The 21,636-nt window shown below is 38.6% G+C and overlaps 1 protein-coding gene across 1 annotated transcript in view; it reads left to right on the top strand.

Moving 5' to 3' along the window:
* Window positions 1–248: 248 nt before the first annotated feature.
* Window positions 249–21,636, top strand: part of Jmjd1c (jumonji domain containing 1C) — a 150,593-nt gene continuing 129,205 nt past the window's right edge. Inside the window, exon 1 of the mRNA XM_059243942.1 lies at window positions 249–497. Coding sequence (XP_059099925.1) covers window positions 333–497 — 165 coding nt within the window. The 5' untranslated portion in view covers window positions 249–332. The remainder of the gene's footprint in view (window positions 498–21,636) is intronic.

The following is a 21,636-nucleotide window of genomic DNA, read 5'->3' as shown; positions in this document are numbered from 1 at the left end:
GTCCCTCGGCAGCTGCCGCTCGGTGCCGCAGCGCAGCCGGCGGGGCGGCACTACTTGGCGGCGCCCGCCGACCCCCGCCCCCCCGCCCGCGGAAGGACACGCGCCGCGGTGCGGGCGGAGGGGTACTGGCCACGGCGCGCCGCTTGCGCCGGCCGCGCGCACATTCCTGTCAGTTTGCCTGTGGGGCGCGCGGGAGGACGGGGGCGGCGCGGCTCCGGGTCGCCGAGCGTGCCGGGGCGCTCTCGCTCGCGGGCCGCCTCGCCTGCGGTCGGCTCCTCAGCATGGGTGGCCGGTAGGAGCGGGCCGTGCTCGTTCCCGGCGCAGAGGCGGCCATGGCGGTGGAGACGCGGCCCGAGCTGGTGGGGAAGCGGTTCCTGTGCGTGGCGGCCGGCGAGGACGCGCGTCCCGAGCGCGGGCAGAGCGGCTGCGGGAGCGGCTGGCGGGCGGGGGTCATCCGAGCCGTGTCCCACCGCGACAGCGGCCACCCGGACCTGGCGGTAAGAGCGAGCGGACCGGCGGGCGGGCGGGCGGCACGCCCCTCCGCGCAGGCCGGCGGGGAGCGCAGCCTCGGGGCGCGGGCCGGGCGGGCGGGCGGCAGGTGGGGCGGACCCACCAAGTGCCCGCGACGCGGGGCCCCAACTCTGTGCGCTTTGCCCGCTGCAAACCCATCCTGCCTGCGGTTGGCTTTGTAATCGGAAACGATGGGAGTATTTTTGGTATGAGGGGTAATTGAAACCTTTCCCATAATTTTGTACTTTTGGTTGTTCTTCGAAACGGACAGTGCTTTAGGGTTTCCTGTTCCTGAGTTTTATATGGCTCCACAAAGGCCAGAGATAGAGTAAATGAAGATTGGAAGGGCACTTAGCACTTCTAAGTAGCGCCCACCCCCCATTTTCCACTTTCATAGGACACTGTCAGTGTTATCTTTCGGGAGTATTAATGTGTACGTATGGTTTTGTGCCAGGAAACGCTCTGTTGGTTACAAGTGCATTCTCATTAGGGAATGATATTGAGGGAATGGGGAAGAGTAGAGACGGGGAATTGACTAAGCTTCCCTGCGTTGTTCAGTAAATACAGAATTTGTGACGTTCATAGCGACTCGGATGATTTTTTTTTCTCCTGCAAGTTTAAAAAAATTTTCCCTTTGTATTTAGATTTAGTTTCAGATCCACCGTAGCTTGCAGAGTATTTACCATTTTGATATAGTTGTTGGAAGCCTCGAGTGAGTTCTTGAAAACCATTCCTACCTACAGTTACTGCCGTCATTACACGTGGCATGTGTTTAACTTGAATCGTGTAAAATGGGGTTAATTTGCTAATAGTTACTTATAGAAGGAAGTAAGAATAGAGGCAATTTACAAAACTCTGCTTGGTTATTCTTTGTGTAAAAAGAGAGAAAGAACCCTTAAACTTTACTTACTCATCTTAATGATTACTTGTTATGGTTTTACTTAGTCATTACTTTGTGTTTGTGTAAAGATGCGCTGAATTAATTTCTCTTTCTTCTAATAGGAGAATTGAGGGTTTTACCTGGAAGATAATTTGGGTAATGGTTTAGACTCTAAAGCAAACATGGAGCAGAATTTTGTGCCGTCCTATGGTCTTAGCTACATGAAAATTAGAAAATGGTTTTAGTTTTAGATAGTATTGGAGACAGTCAAACTCTGAAACATTGAAAGGTCCATTGGAAATAATGATACAGAGGGAATAAGCGTATGCTTTTTTTTTTGCAAATAGCAAGATATTAAGCTGGTTATTTAAAAGTACAAATTGTGAGCTATTCACGGTTTGAATGCTTGTAATCCAAGCACTTCGGAGTGTGATGAAGGAGGTTCAAGGCTAGCTGGGGCTACAATCAAGATTCTCTACCATATATATAGTAAGATTTAAGTTTCCTGTGGATCAAGGCAGTTGATTGGAAAGAAAAGAAAGGAGTTTCAGGAGGTGACAGATTGTTTTTCTGTCTCCTGATTGTTGGTTACACACATTAAGCTTTATCTCTTAATTATTGATTCCTACAATTTATATGTCTATATTTCATTCTATATAAATTTTACTTATTGGATATAAAGTCACTCTGACCTAAAACAGTGTGACTCTTTGCCTTCCTTCAACAATTTGAGAAGTACTTTGTGACTGTATAATTTCCCTTTTTTCATTCTAGAACCTATAGTGTTTATATTTTTCCCACTGGTTCTTACATATTATTTGAAACTATAAAATTTAGAATATTTTAGCACTAGTGTTACATAATTTCACTTTCAACTGTATTAAAAAATGCGTACAGTTGGCCTCCATAATGGATGTACTCATTGTATGTTACTAAGGCAGCAGAACTGTCTTCTATAAACACTTGGACATATATATAGTATTTTTGGGGGGATGACAGAATTTAGATTTCTTCCTGTTTTTAAAGATGAAATTTTGTCTAATTGTCTATGCTGGTCTTGGATGTCTGGACTCAAATGCGCTTCAGCCTCCTAGACAGCTGGAATTATAGGCAGGCCTGTGCTCTGGCCCCTCTTGGATTTTTGAGGCGTCAGCTGTGATATTAGGTCTTGAAATGATGTAGTATACATTGCTTTATGCATTTGAGGTTTTAGTCACTTATTTAATTTTTTTGGTGAAAGTAGTGTATAGTTCAGATGACTTAAAATATGTAAAAAAAACTAGATCATAATGTTCCTTAACTTTGACTTGTTAATCTGAAATGAAGGAAAGAATGCATTTATGGTAGTATATGTCTGTTTTAGCAGGTACATTTGGAAAGGAATAGAAATGTGTTTTCTTGGATGTGTATTTCATTAAAAAGCATATTATTGACCTAGGGTGATAATAAAGTCTTTAAAATGCAGGCAAGACAGGCACACATGAAGACTTCAGTTTGATTCTCTCAGAATATACCTAAAAACACCCAAGTGTGTTAGGGCACATTTGAAATCCCAGCTCTGAGGAGGCAGAGACAGGCAGACTCTCTGGGGTTTATTGTCTGGCAGGCCGGCATGCAGCCTATCTGGCTCTACAGGTTCCAGGCCAGTGAGAGATTCTGTCTGAAGGGGGGGGGGGGGGGGAGAGAGAGAGAGAGAGAGAGAACAGGTGACCTTGAGATCTCTTGATGGGCAGTGGATGTAAATGCACTTGAAGTGCCTGCCAGTCTGACAGCCTGAGTTTGGTCTCTGGACCATGATAGGAGGAGAGGACCAACTGCTGTAAGCTGTCTTGTGATCTCCATATAAATTCTCCCGTGTATAAGCAAATGTTCTTAAAAAGTAAAGACTTTAAAAAACAAAAGGTGGTTTACACTCGAGGAACAGCGACTCGGATTGTCCCCTGACTTCCATTCACAGTGCACATATGCGCTCTCTGCACACACACATGTTGAGCTTTGGCAAGGTGATATAAGCGTATTAAGGAATTTTTTCGTTAGTGATTGCTAATTTGACAGATCAGTGTCAGGTATGTGATCTTGAATGTTGCTGTGAATTAGGTTAGTGTCTTTATCTTAAAGTGAAGCTTTTGTAAGATTAACATGGATTATGTATAAAAAATAGCCTTAGTACACTTATTCTTTAGATTCTCCATATGTGAGGAGTGTGTTTGCTGTTAATTGGTATATTCATTACTTCTAGGGTGTGTGTGTGTTGGGGGTGGGCACATCTCTTTATGTATTCCTGGCTACTCTGGAACTCTCTGTATAGACCAGGGTGTCCTGGGACTCGAAGAGATCCACTTGTCTCTGCCTCCTGAGTTAAACGTTTTTATGCTGCTAGATTGAATATCCTGTATAGATATTGTTGGATTTTGGCAGTCTCACTCAATCTTGGGCTTGCTGGAGCTCACTGTAAACCAGGCTGTTTTAGAACTCCATGTCTGAATCAAGTTCTCCTGTCTCTGATTCCTTAGTACTTGGATTACATGGATGAGTCACCATTGCAGATTTTAGGTTGCCTTGTTTCCTTAGTTTTGATTTATTGCGTGTGCATTTTTGTGTGTGTGTGAATTTTGGCTCTGATACTGTTCTTGGAACTAGCGTCTAAGCACACATGACTAAAATATTCGTGTTTGGCTTATATGAGAATCAAATCCTTGTAAGTTATAATAATAATTTTTGTCTCTAACTTAATACTTTAACAGTGGTGAATCTGATCTTTTTTTTAGGTTTATTATCTAATGTGTTATTAATGATTCAGTCACCAGATTCAGAATTATGTTAGAAATATTTTAGGGACTTGGTTTTAACTCAGTGGTAGAAATTGTGCTTCATATGAATGAGGCCCTGGGCTTACTCCCCAGCACAGATAAAATAGTTTGAAATATAGCATTGATCTTTTAGAGTAGAATGCACCTGTCAGGCCGTTCAGAGTATCATACAGTCAGCACATGGAGGAGATAGGGAAGCTTAAGAATTATGAGACCTCTTCATTTCCTGTGCTTTGAATTAATGTTGTGGTTTCTTATGGCTCAGTGTAAGTGGTAGAGTGGACTTAATGTTCCCATATGGGGAGAGAAACTACATCCTCAGAAGAAAACCCTGACTGTGCACTCTTAACCTCTCAGTAGAAAGTTTCTAAATGTGAACATTAGGTATTTGTAGTTCTATAAACCTGCTGTGAATAAAGCTTAGTGTTCAATTTGTAGTTCAGCTCTCATTTTTGAACTGGACAGAACATTTAGTTCTGGGATCTTGAAATGTTGGTTGAACGTCACAGGTAGTCATTTATTAGTCTACTAAATTCATATGGTTAAGTGATAATGCTGTGAAATGGTTGGTATTTTAAAGTCTGTGCGTGTGTGTGTGTGTGTGTGTGTGTGTGTGTGTGTGTGTGTGTGTTGAGACATGGTCACACTGTGTAATTCTGACTAGCCTGGAACACTGTGTAAACAAGGCTGGCCTGGAACTCACAGAGATGCACCCACCCTCTACCTACTGAGTGCTGGGATTAGAGATGTGTGCCGCCATGCCTGGCGTGATGTCTGTTTTTCTTCTTCTTTTTTTTAAGCCTCAAAAATAAAGGAACTTGAGAATTTTGAAATCACATAACCAGTATCAAGGCAGGAATATGAATGCAGGTTTCTGATTTCAGATCTACCATCTCTTGATATTCTGCCATTTTGCTTTTTCAAATAGCTTGTAGTTTGCAAACTTTCAAAATAAAAAAAAAACAGATCTGTAATTTTAGTGAGTGTGTGTGTGGTGGATTTGTTACATTGATTGAGATGAGGTCTTTTCTCTTTTAGACTTAGTTGCTATCTTATTTAATAAGTCTTTCCATTGCTTGTGTATGTGCACCATGTATGTGTCTGGTGCAGAATTCAGAGGGTGTTAGATTCCCTGGAACTGAATTTACATGTGAGCCACCACATGGGTGCTGAGAATTGAACCTGCGACCTGCAAGAGCAACAAATGCTCTTAATACCAAGCTGTTTCTCCAGCCCTGAGAAAGGATCTTTTTGTACTGTAGATTAGGCTGGCCTAGAACTCATTATGTACTTAGCACAGGATGGCCTTGAATTCATGGCTGTTATTTTTGCTTAAATATAGTTCACTTATCTTTTAATTTGATAAGTGAGGTTAGTCCTTTGCCTGCTTAGTTTTTCTTTACAAAATTGTTTTATTACTCTACCTTGCACTTCTTTATGTAGGCATAGATACGCCATGTAGGCATTGGTCATTCTTCAGTCTCAATGTATTACCTCTGCCCTGCATTTGGATCTAATACATGATGTATAAGTTTAATTTAGTATTGTTGCATGAAATCAGTTGCTTTTTGAGATTTCAATTGAAGTCATTTGCAAGTTCATCTTGACTGTTAGTTATTTGTTGCTGCACATCTCTTTCCCTAAATTGGGAGAGAGACCTTCAGTTTGTACTACTACCAGGTCCAAACCTTCTTTCTCCCCAGCATTCATTGTAGGCTTCACAAATCTGTCTGTAACTACTACTTTGTTTTTTGCTTTGATCTTTTGTTTGTTGTTTTGAGAAAGGGTCTCATTAAGTATTCCTGGCTGGCCTGAAACTTAACTGTATAGACCAGGATGGCTTTGAACTTGTAGAGATATGTCTGCTTCTACCACTCCAGTGCTTGGCTTAAAGACATGAACCACCATGTCCAGCATTGTAGGCACCATTTATGTTTGACTCCAGGGTTTATGTTGTATCTGAAATTAAAAATTGTCATGTTAAAATGGCATAATTTTCAGTAGGCAGACTATCAAGAGCAATATATTGGTAGTAGTCTATCTGTAAAAGCAGATATGTATAAGTTTTCATTCTCTCTCTTAAAAAATATTGAGGCTTCCTATCTATTGGAAGTGATACTAAACTGTTGATATCTTGTGAAAAACTTTTATGCACAGAGAAGAGAATGAATGAAAAATACAAATGTCTTAATATTTTTATTTAGTTTTTATCTCACCTCCTTAATGATTTTTTTCTTCCAAAAGCCCATTATCTGTTAAATGGAACTGTTTACATTAGTATCACATCAAGTATTGAATGTTTGAGTTTGACTTCTTTACCATCATCTCAAAGTTCTTTTATTTGCTATGTTGATGTATTGTTATAGAAATTATTTATATTGAATGCAGAAGACTGCTTATGACATGCCAGAGAATGTTAACATTGTAGTAGAAACAGCCAGCATCCCTAGAATTAGTTGTTAGGATTTCTCTAATCTAGGAAGAAGTCTACATGACTAATTCCGTCTTGTGAAAGATGCTACTTAGCCTGAAAGATCTGCTCCATCTGTTAAAACATCTTCAAGTTCAGAGGAACAGCAGAGAAAGAAGCACAGTGTCAGTATATGGATGTAGTTATGCGCTGCCATTTTATATAAGACAGCTTTGAAGATATTTAGCATAGGATTTCTTCTTCTTTTTAAATCCATAGATAGGTTCTCTTTTTAGTATTTGTGCTCAATTGTACCCTACAATAATTTGGTTTGTTAAAATTAATATTGGTAATACTTAACAGGCGTTAGAGACCATTTCTGTTGTATTCTAAAATGTGTTGTTGATTTAGATTTTAATATATCTAATCATTGTAATGCTAAATTGAATTTTTTAAAGATAAACCAATTTATTCTGCATTACCCATCTGAATAAAGACATAGTGGTGCACACCTTTAATCCAAGCACTTGGGAGCCAGAGGAGGTGGAGCTCTGAGTTTAAGGCCAGCCTGGTCTATGTAGTGAGTTCGAGGACAGTCAGAGCTACATAGTGAAACCCTGCCTCCAAAATAAAGAAACAAATTAATTAATGTATTTTATCTTCCCACTGATTCTTAAGTATATAGCCATATACTTATTTTTAGGACAGTTACTACTAAGCCCTTTGAAATACAAAGTTGTGGAAAGTTCAGCGGAACCTAGAAGAACCTAATATATGTGATTGAAGTCAATGATTAACAACTTTTGTTTCTTGTATTCATTGCTGTCTCTCAGTAGGTAGGGCTAAGCTACTTTATGTGTATGAAGACTATGACAGTAACATACTGAAAGTGGCCTCATGGCAGGGCCTGGAGAGATGGCTCTATGGTTAAGAGCACTTACTTTTCTTGCAGAGAACCCAGTCAGATTCCCAGTACCAATGTGGCTTGCAGCTGCTTGTTTTTCCAGTTTTAGGGGATCTTGATGTCCTCTTCTGGTTTCTGTAGGCACTGCATCTCAGCATACAAACTCACATTCAGACACACATATTTACACACAAACATTTAAAACACTAAATAAACTGTGCAGTGTTGGCACACGCCTTTAATACCTGCACTCAGGAGACAGAGGCAGGCGGATCTTTGTGAGTTTGAGGCCAGTTTGTTCTACAGGGTGAATTCCAGGACAGCAGAGCTGTTACACAGAGAAACCCTATCTCGAAAAACAACAATAAAAAAAAAAAACCCTAAATAAAGTACCCCCCCCCCCTTTTTCCCCTATGCCTCACACTCAGATTCTTTGATACTAGATTTGGGATGGAAGACCAAGAATTGCTTTAAGATTTGCTCTCTGTGTTCAGTAAGTACCAAAAACAATGTGAAAAGGTACATTTTTATCTTCATTTAGTACTCTTCATTGCAGTACTGGCAATTGAACTTGGGTTTTATATAAGCTAAGCAAGCTTTCTACCAATGAATTATATACCCATTCTTTCTGCTTCCTTCTCTCTCTCTCTCTCTCTCTCTCTCTCTCTCTCTCTCTTCCTTTCTCTCTCTCTTCCTTCCTTTTTTTTTTGGACAGGGTTTCTGTGTGTAGCCCTGACTATCCTAGAACTCACTCTGTAGCCCAGGCTGGCCTCGAACTCAGAGATCCACCTGCCTCTGCCTCCCAAGTGCTGGGATTAAAGGTGTGGGACACCACTGGCCAGCAACTCTTTGTCTTTTCTTTTAAGAAATCATCTTTATTAATTTTAAATGTACTTGTCTGGAGTTTCTTTGTGTAAATGAACAGTTGCACACAATCTTATTCTTTTCCTATATAATAGTGCTAATATAAAAAAGGAAAACTACATATTATGAATGGCAAGATACGGAATGAACCATGTGGAACATTCAGTTAGATATTTTTGCTTAAAATAACTGAACCATGTCCAATTTAGCAGGTCCGTGATTGAGCTCCTGATAGAAATTAACCTGCTCTGCGTCTTCCCCATCCAATGATGATGTCATCATTAGTCTTGTCCAGGTTCCCTATAGATAGATATCCTTTAATCTTTTTCCTATAGTTCATCCAGATCATTAACAAAAGTCTTTTTTTGGTTCAATTTTCAGAATTTAGCCAGAATCCCACCATATCATACCTCTTTTGTTACTATTTTAATTAAATCACCATTGTATTTTGCTTAGATCATTCATTATCTTTCTAACTGGTTCTAGTAGCCCATTAATTAGTTTCTAGTAGGTAGGTACTTAACTGCCTAACTAGTCTTCCTTACTCATAAAAATGTGTAGTGTCTATAACAATCAGTCATGCCTTCCTATGATTAAAGTCTCCAAAAAGACTTCTAAGCTACTTACTATAGAGGCTTCGTAGTAACCTGAGCAGCTCTTCAACCACAACTTCTCCATATCTCATTTTGATGTTGTATTCTGTTACTAGTCCATATGTAGTGGTCCTGTTTGCTATTCGAATATGCTTAATATGGTCTTGCTTTGTAACCCTAACACTTGGGTGTCTATGTTGAATGCTCTTTCCTAAGATTTCTGCATGTCTCCCTCACTTCCTCTAAGTTTGTTGAAATATCAACAGATTTGCCACTTGTGGCTGACTCTGGAAACCTTATCTAAAATTCACCATTTCCCTTCGCAATATTTTCTTTTATCTTACTCTGTTTATTTGTGCTTTTTTCACCCTTTGTTTTGTGCACTGGAATTGAATTGCCTTACGAAACAAGTTTGTCTGCTTTGTAGCTGCCACATTCCCAGTGCTGGATACACTACTTAGCAGGCAGTACGTTTGTTGACTTCATAACCAAAAAGAGCCTTAGAAGTTTGTAATATTTATCTTGAATTCTTTGAGATACATTAGTAACAAAAAACTAACAAACTCAGTGAATTTTGTAATATTCATGAACGAAATCAGAAAACTCAATTACTTTTATATATATAGGTGTTTGAATATATAAATATCAAGTGTTAATTAAATAGTAACATAATGAACTCATCCAAAGTTTAAGAAGTAAACTTATCAATAGTACTTAGAATGAAGAGAGATGATTAATGTATTCAGCTAATGTATACACAGTTGTGGCATAGGAAATATATATTTGTTGTTTGTAGTTTCTAATGCAGACTATTGAATACTTGGGATTTATTGAGATAAAATGGTTATAAGAGAGTCTTGTTCTGTGAGAAGATGAACCTTGGTAGGCTTCTAGATGGCTTCAGGATAAGGATTGATCACTGCAAAAACTGCACCTTGATTAGAAGTTGAACTCCCATCCTTGCTTCCTAATTCTTGAAGGATGGGAAAGGGGCTGTAGATAGTTCATCTTCAATAGCCATAGCCTTGACCTGTAAGATGAATTGCTAAACATTCTTATTAATAAAAAACCTGGAGCCAGATATTGGGGTAAAATCTGAGAGATCAGTAAAGCAGAAAGAAGCTAGCCATGTTCTTACCACTTGGAAATCCTCAGCCAAAGAGACCTACTTCCTGTATAACCACACCTGTATGCCTTTTTGTTCCGGATCTCACTTTCTCTCTCCGCCCAGCTTCATCACTTCCTGTCTGTACAGACTTCTATGGTTAATGCTGGGATTAAAGGCGGGAGTGTGTCACCATGCCTGGCTCTGTTCCCCAGTGTGGCCTTGAACTCAGAGATCCAGGGATCTCTGCCTCCCCAATGCTAGGATTAAAGATGTGTGCTACCATTGCTTGACTTCTGTGTTTAATATAGTGGCTGGCTTTTTCCTCTGATCCTCAGATAAGCTTTATTAGGGTGCACAGTACTTTGGAGGACACAATATATCATCACATTGACCTGTGAGAAAGCTGCTATTAAAAACCCCTAGATGACAGATGGGCTTGGGTAAGCTCCATGTTGAAAAACCAAGTGTATTGAAAGGATGGGCAAAATGGTGGAGGGCATGGAAATACTCCTGTTCTTTGTATTTCTTTCAGTTGACAGTTACTAGATTGCATTGTTTATAATAAACCACTAACAGTAATTTTCTGAGTTTTGTGAATTGTTCGGTAAATTACTAAACCAGAGAAGGGAGGTGGTTGTGGAAATTCTGATTTTTGTAGCTAATAATTGGTTGCAGAGAAGTTTGAGTAACCCTATACTTCCCTGTGGTGTCTAAAGTGAGGGCAGTTCTGTAGGAGTAAGCCCTACCCCTCTTTTGAATTGGAATATCAATTTTATAAAAGTTTCCTATACACAAAGATTCCATTCTACACCTTTACGCTATAACTGATAATTTTCACAAAACATTTGTACCATTTTAGTCTTTCTACACTAAACTGTCACTAAACTGTGTTAATAGGTATGTGATGAGGACTGAGCTTTTATACAGTGGAGTCTACCCCTAATTCTGGGTAGTTGTTGAAATTAAATTGTTAGAGAGTTAAAGAAGTTATGCCAGAAAAGGTAGGATATATTTTGTGGCAAGAGTGGGAACCACCCCAGAATTAAAGATTATTTCTCACATCATAATGTATAATTACACTACATGCTGTAGATATTAAAGAAAAGGGTAGTTAGAGAAGTATTGTACTACTTTTGCTGATAGGTTGGCTCAATGGCCAAGCACATAAAGGCAGGCAAGAGTTATATATATTAGAAAATTTAAGTTTACTTGTTCCTTTTCATTAAATCTAAAAGAATAGCATGATGTGGTATCACATGACTGTCATCAACTCTTGGGAAGATGAAGAGAATTGAGAGCCCAAAAGAACAAATACATGTACACATAAAGCTGTCTTTATATATTTTATGTATGTGATATAGTTGAAATCATGTTGTATGTTTCCTGTGTCAGAGCTTTACTAAGAGGAACTGACAACTGTTTTATGCTCAGTGTGAGGGTAAAATTAGGAGGAAATTATATAGCAAGCCCTCAAATTGATTATTTCTCCCTGGTGACTTAGGATACTTTACTTTTTTACTTGTTTGCTAGCAACCAGCTCTTAATGAGATAAGTCCCTTGGATCATTAGACAGTTGTTTTGCTCGCTTGTTTCTTTCTCATTTAACCACTCTAGAATTATTTCCTCCTGTGGAAGATCTCACCAGCTGCAATGACCAGTCAGTCATTTACTATCATACATATGCAGCATTCAGAGCACTGCTTAATAAATAGTAAGTGCTGTTAGACAGAAGTATTCTGGAATATATAAACTTTGTATACACTTATTCAATATTTAAAATTTAGACTGTAGCTATGGGTAATTGCCTGTCCCCGCTCACAATCAGGCAGCACTAACTGGAGTAAGTGAATTCCCCCTCAAAAAATGAAAAAGAAAAAACAAAAGGACAAGAAAGTAGGAAAGGAATGTGTTGGGAGTGATGAGGAGGGGGGAATGGGAGATGGGTATAATCAAAATACATTATGTATATGCATGAAATTGTCATATAATAAAATTTAGAAACACCAGCACTAAAAATATAAAAAGGAATGAGCAGAGTAGAATATTAAGATGATGGTAGCTATGGAAAAACTGAATAATTTGAAGTGATTGAATATGATGATGAAAACAAAGGAGTTGGGTGGGGCAATAAAAAGGGACCAGTCATCTGTCTTATTTATTACCAGGATATGTTGACATTAACTCTTTAATTTATCAGCTAGCTACTATGTGATTTTTGTGGATGATGATTAGAACAGGAAAATTGGATAAAAAAGGGGGGAGTAGCCGGGCGGTGGTGGCGCACGCCTTTAATCCCAGCACTCGGGAGGCAGAGCCAGGCGGATCTCTGTGAGTTCGAGGCCAGCCTGGGCTATCAAGTGAGTTCCAGGAGAGGCGCAAAGCTACACAGAGAAACCCTGTCTCAAAAAACCAAAAAAAAAAAAAAAAAAAAGGGGGGGGGAGCATTAAGTGGAAATAGAGAGTACAGATATAAGAGAATACAAAATGAAATGATTAGGAGTACTTAAAGATGTAAGGTGATAAGGAAGGGGGAGGAGGGTCTGTGAATATTATATATAAAACATAATGGTAGAGTGCATGCATCTAGGGATGAATCCTCAGTACTAGTACCAGAAGAGGAAAGAAGGTGACAGACATCTGTAAGATTGATTTCTACTTCTATTCCTAGCTTACTATGGATAGCTCCTATACTTTTCTGTTGTGATAAAACACCATGAACGAGGCACTTTACACAAGAAAGTATTTATTTGGGTGTGTAGTTCCAGAGGGGTAAGAGTCTACAATGGCAGAATAGAGGCACAGCAGTTGGAACTAGAAAGCTAACAGCTTATGTCCTGAACCACAAGCAGGAAGCAGAAGAAGGGAAGAAAGCTCTCCCCCAGTGACACACATCCTCCAACAAGCACCACCAACGGGGATCAAACATTCAAGAGCGTGAGACTATGGGTGACATCTCATTCAAACCACCATAGCTCCTGTTTGTATAACTGTCTCTCAGAAGGACTCGGTCTAGGATGATCTCATGTTTTAGAAAAAGCAGTTTATCTTGTAGTGACTCTTGAAGTCCTGACAGGCATGTGAACTGGTCATTGCATTTTGAGATTTTCTTTTGTGCCTCTTCTAGAGTCAGCACACACCTTCAGAGACTTTTACATTGTAGCTGCTAAGGGCAGTTCTAATTCAATAAATCACCAACCACCAAGGTACCCTCAAAAGCTTTGGCTGCCATCCTGCATCTTGACTGTGGTAGTTGAGTCAGGAGCAAGAGTGAATGACTTAGAGCTTCCCTGTACCCATTGCCACAGCCTGCTCAGAAAGATGAACCCCCTGGTTGGTGGTTGGTTTTTGGTTTTTTGACTCTGATTTTTTTGTTTTTGTTTCTAAAAGATGATGTCTTGGTATGTTGCCTAGGCTGGTCCTTAACTTCTGGATAGGAAGGATCAATCCTCTCTTAAACTTCCCAAGCATTAACAGCTTGAGACAGCAAGCATGGGTTTTGAGCTGTCTCATCTGTGTCCATTCTCCTTTGTGTTACACTGTCTCCCAATAACAGAATGTAAGGAATTCTTTGAGAGGTTGAGGAATGAGGTTGCTATCAGAATTCAGTCTAAACCATATGCAAAGGGGAATGGAGGTCCCTTGAATTTATAGATGTTAAGAGAACTTTGGTTCTTCAGGACGTGGCAGTGCCTTTTACTGCTTTCTGTGGTTTCCCCTCTTCCTGAGACTCCCCTGCCTTTTCTTCTGTTCTCTGCTTGGTTGATTGCTGCCGAGTTTTCCTCAGCCTCACATACTTTCCTACATACTTGGTTGAATTAGTGACTTGAAACAGATATTCATAGCTATTTCCTGTGTGTCTTTAAAATATTTAACCAGAGACTTTTTCCTGATTTATCAAATAGAGAATATTTTGCCTAAACGACTGTTAGAAGAATTCGAGGAAATGTGTTAAGCATTTACCACAGTGTCTTATATTTTCTTTATTAAATCTGGTTGTGGATACATGGGTGAGCGGGTGGTGGGGGCTTTAGTAGATGGTTCAGAAGTAATGATCAATAACTTAATGGCCCAGTCTTCAAAGAAAGTGTATGCAATTAAAAGAGCTCACAAGAATCTGGTGGTTGTTACAGCCTAGCTTCTGCTGGCTCCTACGATTCTAGATAGAGATGACTTTAGGGACTTGGTGATGATTAGCTGATGTATTCTAACTTTAATAAAAATGTTTTTGAGAGAAAGAGTATAAACAAGTCAGGCAGATTTCTGTTTGTGTTATATGTCTTGTCACAAGATAGTTTGAGAGAAGTTTTTTATTATTTTTATCATTAATATGAAAATGGGAAAATTACCATTGTGCTTTGTAAGTGGTATACTTCTGTCTTCTGTTTCAGTCAGACCATCACCACTGTTTTTCATACTCTGTATACTTGAAAAAGATAAATCCTTTCATTGAGAGCCATATAGGTAGAAAAGTAAGTTTTTATTGTGTTTATAACATTTAATAGGCTGATAATCTAACATATCCATATGTTAAAAGCATGCCACCTTTTAAAAATATTTAATTTTATGTGTATGGTTTGCTTTCATGTATGAGATTTATAAGTTGGGCCCTAACTAATCAGTTTTTCAGGATTACTGTAAGACAACTGGAATAAGCCAGTAATAAAATAATAAACTAGAATAAGCTAGAAAGCCATATTATTTTCTGATATAAGAAAAAGACATTTTTAATTTTTTAAAATGTTTCAATCACGTTTTCACGCTAATAATCTCTATTTTATATAAGGCTAATGATTCTAAATAAAAATGATGATTATGTTATTTTCCAAAAATATAATCATACTAAGATACTTAATCTTTGAAAGGTCTATACAAAATTATTATTATTTTTAATTGAATTATAGTAGCTCAAAACAGGCATAGTTCAAAGGCCCTTTAAAGGCTTTTTTTTTTTTTTTTTTTTTTTTTTGGTTTTTCGAGACAGGGTTTCTCTGTGTAGCTTTGCGCCTTTCCTGGGACTCACTTGGTAGTCCAGGCTGGCCTCGAACTCACAGAGATCCGCCTGGCTCTGCCTCCCGAGTGCTGAGATTAAAGGCGTGCGCCACCACTGCCCGGCCTTTAAAGGCTTTTTTTTTAAACAACAGAAAAATGAAGGTTCTCCCAACAACGCTAGCTGGCAACCACACTTTGAAAATTACTACAGTATAGTATTTCTGTATCATGTATCCTGACAAATGTCTAATCAATCTTGCACTGTTTCCAAGTTAATCTCAAATTAATAACATTGAGGAGACACTAAGCAGCTGTTAGTTATTCAGTGCCTCTCCATTCCTCCATCCCATCCAGATTTACTATGTATAAGTTTGAAGACATTACAAGAAATAAAATTAAGTCTCACTTGAGTCTCATTTTTCCTCAGTGGCTCAAGTATGTCCAAACTGTCAAAACTTTCCCTGGGGAGACACAACACAAATGTTTGCTCATCCCAGATAGGGAGCCTCAGACAGACCAAAGTACAGACAGCACCAAAGTCCATCTTCATTGGGGTTACTTACAGTAGTGTGGGTATGGAGTTACCATAGGAGCAGAACGGACTCCAAGACAGCTGCACCGCCAAAGCCCACCCCAGCATGGCAGGCAGTTCACAAGGCGGAGAACCTGCACTGCCTGTAGGCAGCTCAGCAGGTTGGAGAGTGTCCTTTCCGGAGACACCTCACTGCATAGCTCTGGCTGGACTGGAACTCAGAGATCCTCTACTTCCCAAGCGCTAAGGCTATTTTGGTAGACTTTTATCCACAAGGAAATGGCCACTGACATTTAAATTTACTCATTCTCAAGACCGTTCATATATTGACTAAATACATTCAGAACTTCTATTAGAAGATATTTGCCATTCTGGTCCTTTGTAATTTATTCTTGTAATATACTTACGAAACTTTGACAGCAGCATAATAATTTGAAAAGTATATGAACTTTAAATTTTATCTTAAATGTAACATCTTAAAAAAAAAAGAGCCAGAGGCCAGGCATGGTAGAGCATGCCTTTAATCTCAGCATTTAGGATGCAGAATGAGGTGGATCTCTGTGTTTGAGGTCAGTCTGATCTACTTAGAGGGTTCCAGGACAGTTAGAGCTACTGATACTTTGTCTACACAAACAAACAACAAACAGAAACACAGCCAGGTGTAGTGATGCTTGCCTTCATTCTCAGCACTCAGTAAGTCAGAGGAAGGTGGTTCTTTGGAGTTGGAGGCCAGCTTGGTGTACTAGTGCACTTCAGGCCAGCCAAGGCAGCATGGTGAAACCCTGTCTTAGGGGGATGGGGAGTTCAGTCTATTCTGGCCTATATAGTAAGACCATGTCTCAAAACATACAAATATCCACTCCCTGAACCTCCCATAGATTGAGCATACTTAGGATAATTTCCTTATACTTTAGTAATTTGTGTTCAATTATTGTTTAAATAGCTATTCAGATTTCCTGAGTTGTAGAGTATGGAATGTTTTTATGTGTTTTGAGCAAAAACAGTTTTTTAAAAAATTTGGTGACAGTCACATTAAAAATTACTATATATGTTGTTTGTGGGCTTATGTGTACCATGTGCTTGCAGGAGCTCATGGAGGCCAGAGTAGGGTATCAGATTCCCTGAAGCCTGAGTTATATAGGTGGTGTGAGCCACCTGATCATAGGTGTTAGGAAGCAAGCCCAGGTCCTCTGCAAGAGCAGTAAGCACTCTTAAGCACTGAGCTGTCTCACCAGTCCTGATGTCAGTCTCTTTGATCACAGAAAACAAATCTTAATGTTACTATAACAATACTGCTTTCGAGAAATACAACAAATGTGAATGAGCTGCAGAATGAGTTCCACTGAAGGAAGTAACCTATTAACACGTATACAGATAGTAAAAACAACTACATTTATTGTTAAAATTGTCTTAAAATTTCATTAGGACATATTGTACTTTTTGTAATATAAAAGTAAAAATCAGTTTTTACCAAATGGAAAGGTAGAGTTTTTATAATATTCATACTTTGTAAACACAGTAAACATAATTTAAGTTAAAATATAAATTGAAGTTCAGAAGTGTTCTTTGAACGTATGAATTCTCTGATAAGAAAGAATTAGACTTTGCTGTAATTTATTACAAAGCCAAGTGTGCTCTGTTACTTATGTAAAATAGTGGTCTTTGTTTAGCTTCTTAGAGTGCTGGGAGAATTGTGTAGTTCCATTGATTGGTTCCATGCAATGGAAATCTGACCTTTAGCAGATGTTTGAGAAATTGCCAGCACAGCATGATCAACCAGCTAGACAGTTTCTCCTTGTTTTTTGACAGGCCTTTTATGGTTTAGTAACATGCCAAAAAAATGTTCCAACTCTTTTTCATAATATCTAAAGCTTTGTAAAATATTAACAATATGCTGTAAGATATAGATAAAATGAAATAGCCTCACCTAATGGATTAAATCTACTAACTTAAGAAACCATTGTTCAGAATCTTTACAAAAATACTGTTGAGTGAATAATATTTTGAGATGTTGTGGACTGTGAAATTGTTAGGGTTACATGTATATGTTGCATTTACCTTGCACAATGTAGACATTATTTCATGTTTTTCATATTTTAGTGTTAGTTTTAGGCACCTTCATTAGTTGAGCCTTTTAAAAATAGTAACGTTTTGATGGGGATTGATTTTTTTTTTTTTCTATAGAGCAGATATTCTGTCTAGAACTTGAATGCACATTAAAACTTGTTCTCTGAAAGACAGCGTTTTTAAGGCCAAGTAATAGGTTCAGCTGTGTAGTTGTGTGAGCTCAGCAAGAACACTGTAAGCTCTGTGTGCTTTTACTCTATCCACTGAGTGCACAGGAAGGGAGAGGAGGAGTGCTTGAACATTTGAGAGCTAAGTGATGAATGGACAGGCCCAGCACTTGCCAAACTGCATCTTTTCCTGCAGGTGTTAGTTTTCCATAGGGCATTGCAATTGCTTTTCATTGTGTTAGATACGGCAACATTTGAGGAATATAGTCTTGTATGTTTTGTTGTATGGGTTTATAGCCATTTTTGTGTCTTTAGGCTTATATACTGAAGTAATTCTTCCAGAGATTTACAATTTGCAGTGTTGGTATACATATGCATATCACCTTTCAGCACTAAATACTTAAAGACATATTCAATATCAGGAATTATAAGAATATGCTAATTAAAATGGAAAATATTGAACATTATAATACAGTTTTGCTAAATAGGCATCAAATAAAAGCTGATAACATGTTGTTTACAAGTGAAAATGAGTATTATATGTTCTTAGATAAATTAAACATAATTACTGTGCTAGTAATTATCTAATTATTAATCTTTTATATTAGTGTTTATGAAAGTTTCATGTAACATTTATGAGGAAGGTTATGTGATTTAGGAAACATTTAAAAACATGAATAGGTTTAATTCCCAATACAACAGTACAAACAAAAAGTAGATAATGATACCAGAATTGATGTAAATTGTTGTTTTTAAGTAGAATATGTTTAATAGGAAGGCTAGTTTTTTCTCAAGGTTTTTGTTAGCTACCAGATGCTGTTGTTTTGGTTTTGCATTTTTGTTGACATTAAGTTATTCTCTGAAAAACATTCATTCTGAAGTAGTTTTTTGAATTGAGTGCTAAATTGTTTTACCTTTTGATTACAAGTATTTGTGATGTTGGAGTTATTCTTTTTGTTCATCTTGTTGCTTGACATTTTTACCGTCTTGTCATTGTAATTTGAAACAGCCATGATAGCAAGATAACGTATATAGGACAATTTATAGATTCATTTTTTTCCCCCCTTCAAGATGGAGTTTCTCTTTGTAGGCCTGGCTGTCCTGGAATCTGGAAAACTCTGTAGACCAGGATGGACTTAAATTCAGAGATCCACCTACCTTTGCCTCCCAAGTTTTAGAATTAAAAGCATGTACCACCAGGCTCAACAGAGATTCTCCTCCCCCTCCCCGCCCCCCCCCCCCCAACAGGGTTTCTCTGTGTAGTTTTGGTGCCTGTCCTGGATCTCGCTCTGTAGACCAGGCGCAGAGTTCCTCTTGCCTCTGCCTCCTGAATGTTGGGATTAAAGGTGTGTGCCACCGCCGCCCAGCCTCAACAGATTTTGAAAGTAAAAAGTAGAAAATGTAAGTATTCATTAAAGAATTTAAAGATAAAAATACGGAATTACAAACATTTTCATGTATCCTTGCAATGGATCACTACTAAGCTGTTAAAATGGTTAATTGTAGGGCTGGAGATGACTCAATGGTTTGTTAAGAGCACTGGCTCTCCCTGGAGAGGACCCAGATTTGGTTCCCAGCACCTACATGGCAGCTCACAGCTGTATATAACTCCAGTTCTAGGAGATCTGCTGCCCTCTTCTGGCCTCTTTGAGTACCAGGCACACATGTGATGCAATACATACAAGCAGATATAACACCATGGAGATAAAATGAAAAGAATCTTTTTAAATATAAAATAAAATGGTTAGTTGATACAACAGTCATAATGTTTGTAGCATCTAATAGATGCCCTATGAGAAGAAATAGAGCTATTAGAAATTTTCCAAGCCCTAACAATTAGGTGAAAGGCACACAACACAAACAACATTATTATGAACAGGCAGTATTTAAAGAGGTAATTTGTCATATCTTGTTAATACAACAGGATTTCAACAAATTGAGTTTACGGTGTGATTGACTTTTCTTGTTTGCTTGTTTGTTTTCCTCCCCCCCCTTTTTTTTGAGTTGGTTTACTGTGTTGCTAAAGCTGGCCTTGAGCTTCCTGCTCCAGCCCTAAGAAGGTAGAGAATCACAGATGTGTATCACCGTAACTGGCAGTGATCTTTATGATTGCTTTTCTGAACTTTTATGTCCTAGAATTTGACTTAGGATTTATGGGATATGGAATTCTAGATTGGGGATTAAAAATGAAATTTCCAAAACTATTACCTTCTAGAATTTGATGCTGCTTTTGAAATGTTAGATGGCAAAAATGCCCACATGCTTTCCTGCACCTCCCTAATACCCCTCTTCCTTTCTTTCCCTCCTCTTCCCTCCCCACTTTCTTCCTTCTCTGAGATATAGCTCAGTGTCAGAACACTTGGCCTAAAATTCAAGGCTCTGGGGTCAACCTTCAGACAAGCACGTTTGCAGTCTTTTCTTCTGTCCACAATTAAGTTTCTAGACCAACACTGATTTTTTTCATATATTGTACTTAACTCTCAAGAATTGCTTTTCAGTGTGCACATTTCTGACTTTTAGTTCTGGAAGGTATTTATTGAATTTGTTCTATGACAACACCCCCCCCCCCCCCACACACACACACATGCCCTTTTCTGAAACTTCTATTGGTTAGTGAACCATACTGAACCATTTTAACTAAATTTTTTTTTCCTCCTAGGTTTTTGTTGTTTGTTTTAGTTACACAGTTTTCAGATTCCCTTTCTAAAGCTGTTCCTTTTCCCGTGATTTCTATCATAGTTTAATTTAAAGTCTGTTTTAGTTCATTTTTGATAGTGACTCTTTTCTGTTGTTATATTTTTCTCTGATCTCACTGACAGTATTGGGTGTTTCTTTCTTTTAAAATCAGTTTGATCCAGTCACTCTTTTCTCTATGCTTTCTTCCATGAAATACCTGGTAGTTTTGACTAATTACATTTAGGAGCAAAAAGCACATCATGAGCTACAAGAATGTTGAAAATGATTAGATTATAGTCTAATCTAATTTATTTAGAAGTCAGGCCATTTTCTTGGGAGGTATAGCTGATATCTGTAGTGGTGGCGATTTTTTTTGTTTGTTTTTTAATCTTTAAAACACTTCAGATTTCTTAGAGAAATCTACTTTTGTCTTGACAAAAGACTTGGAAATAAGCTGGGCAATGGTGGCACACTCCTTTAATCCTGGCACAGGCAGAGGCAAGTGGATCTCTGTGAATTTAAGGCCAGCCTGGTCTACAAAGTGAATTCCAAGACAGCCAGGGCTACACAGAGAAACCCTGTCATAAACCCCCCTCCCCAACCTCTCACAAAGACTTGGAAATAGGATTTTGGACCAAAACAAAAGATTTATTTTAATTTTATGCATATGAGTGTTTGCATAACATATGAATTCAGTGCCTGGTCTACCTCCACCCCCCATTTTGAAAGTTGTAGCCATTTGTAAAAGACTGGACATGGGAACAGATGCTAATCCTGGGTAGATTCCATTTTTGAAACTTGTCTAACCCTCCTTTTCGACAGTTATTTTTCCCCAACTTCTTTACTGTCATCCCTATTCTAGAGACCCACTGATAAACTTCTCTAGGGAGTAAATCTCCGATAGCAGGATAAGAGTATTAGTCCAGGGTGGAGAGACACTGCTTAAACACTGTTGCTTACATAAACTGTAGTCAGTTTTTATATTAGCTATACTTGCCTTTAATCCCAGCACTCGGGAGGCAGAGGCAGGCAGATCTCTGTGAGTTCAAGGCCAGCCTAGTCTACAGAGTGAGTTCCAGGAAAAGACGCAAAGCTACACAGAGAAACCCTGTCTCGAAAAAACAAA

Source organism: Peromyscus eremicus, chromosome 16_21, assembly GCF_949786415.1.
Source record: "Peromyscus eremicus chromosome 16_21, PerEre_H2_v1, whole genome shotgun sequence".
Taxonomy (NCBI): domain Eukaryota; kingdom Metazoa; phylum Chordata; class Mammalia; order Rodentia; family Cricetidae; genus Peromyscus; species Peromyscus eremicus.
Note: the sequence above shows the minus strand (reverse complement) of the source record. Positions and strands in the feature narration are given on the sequence as shown.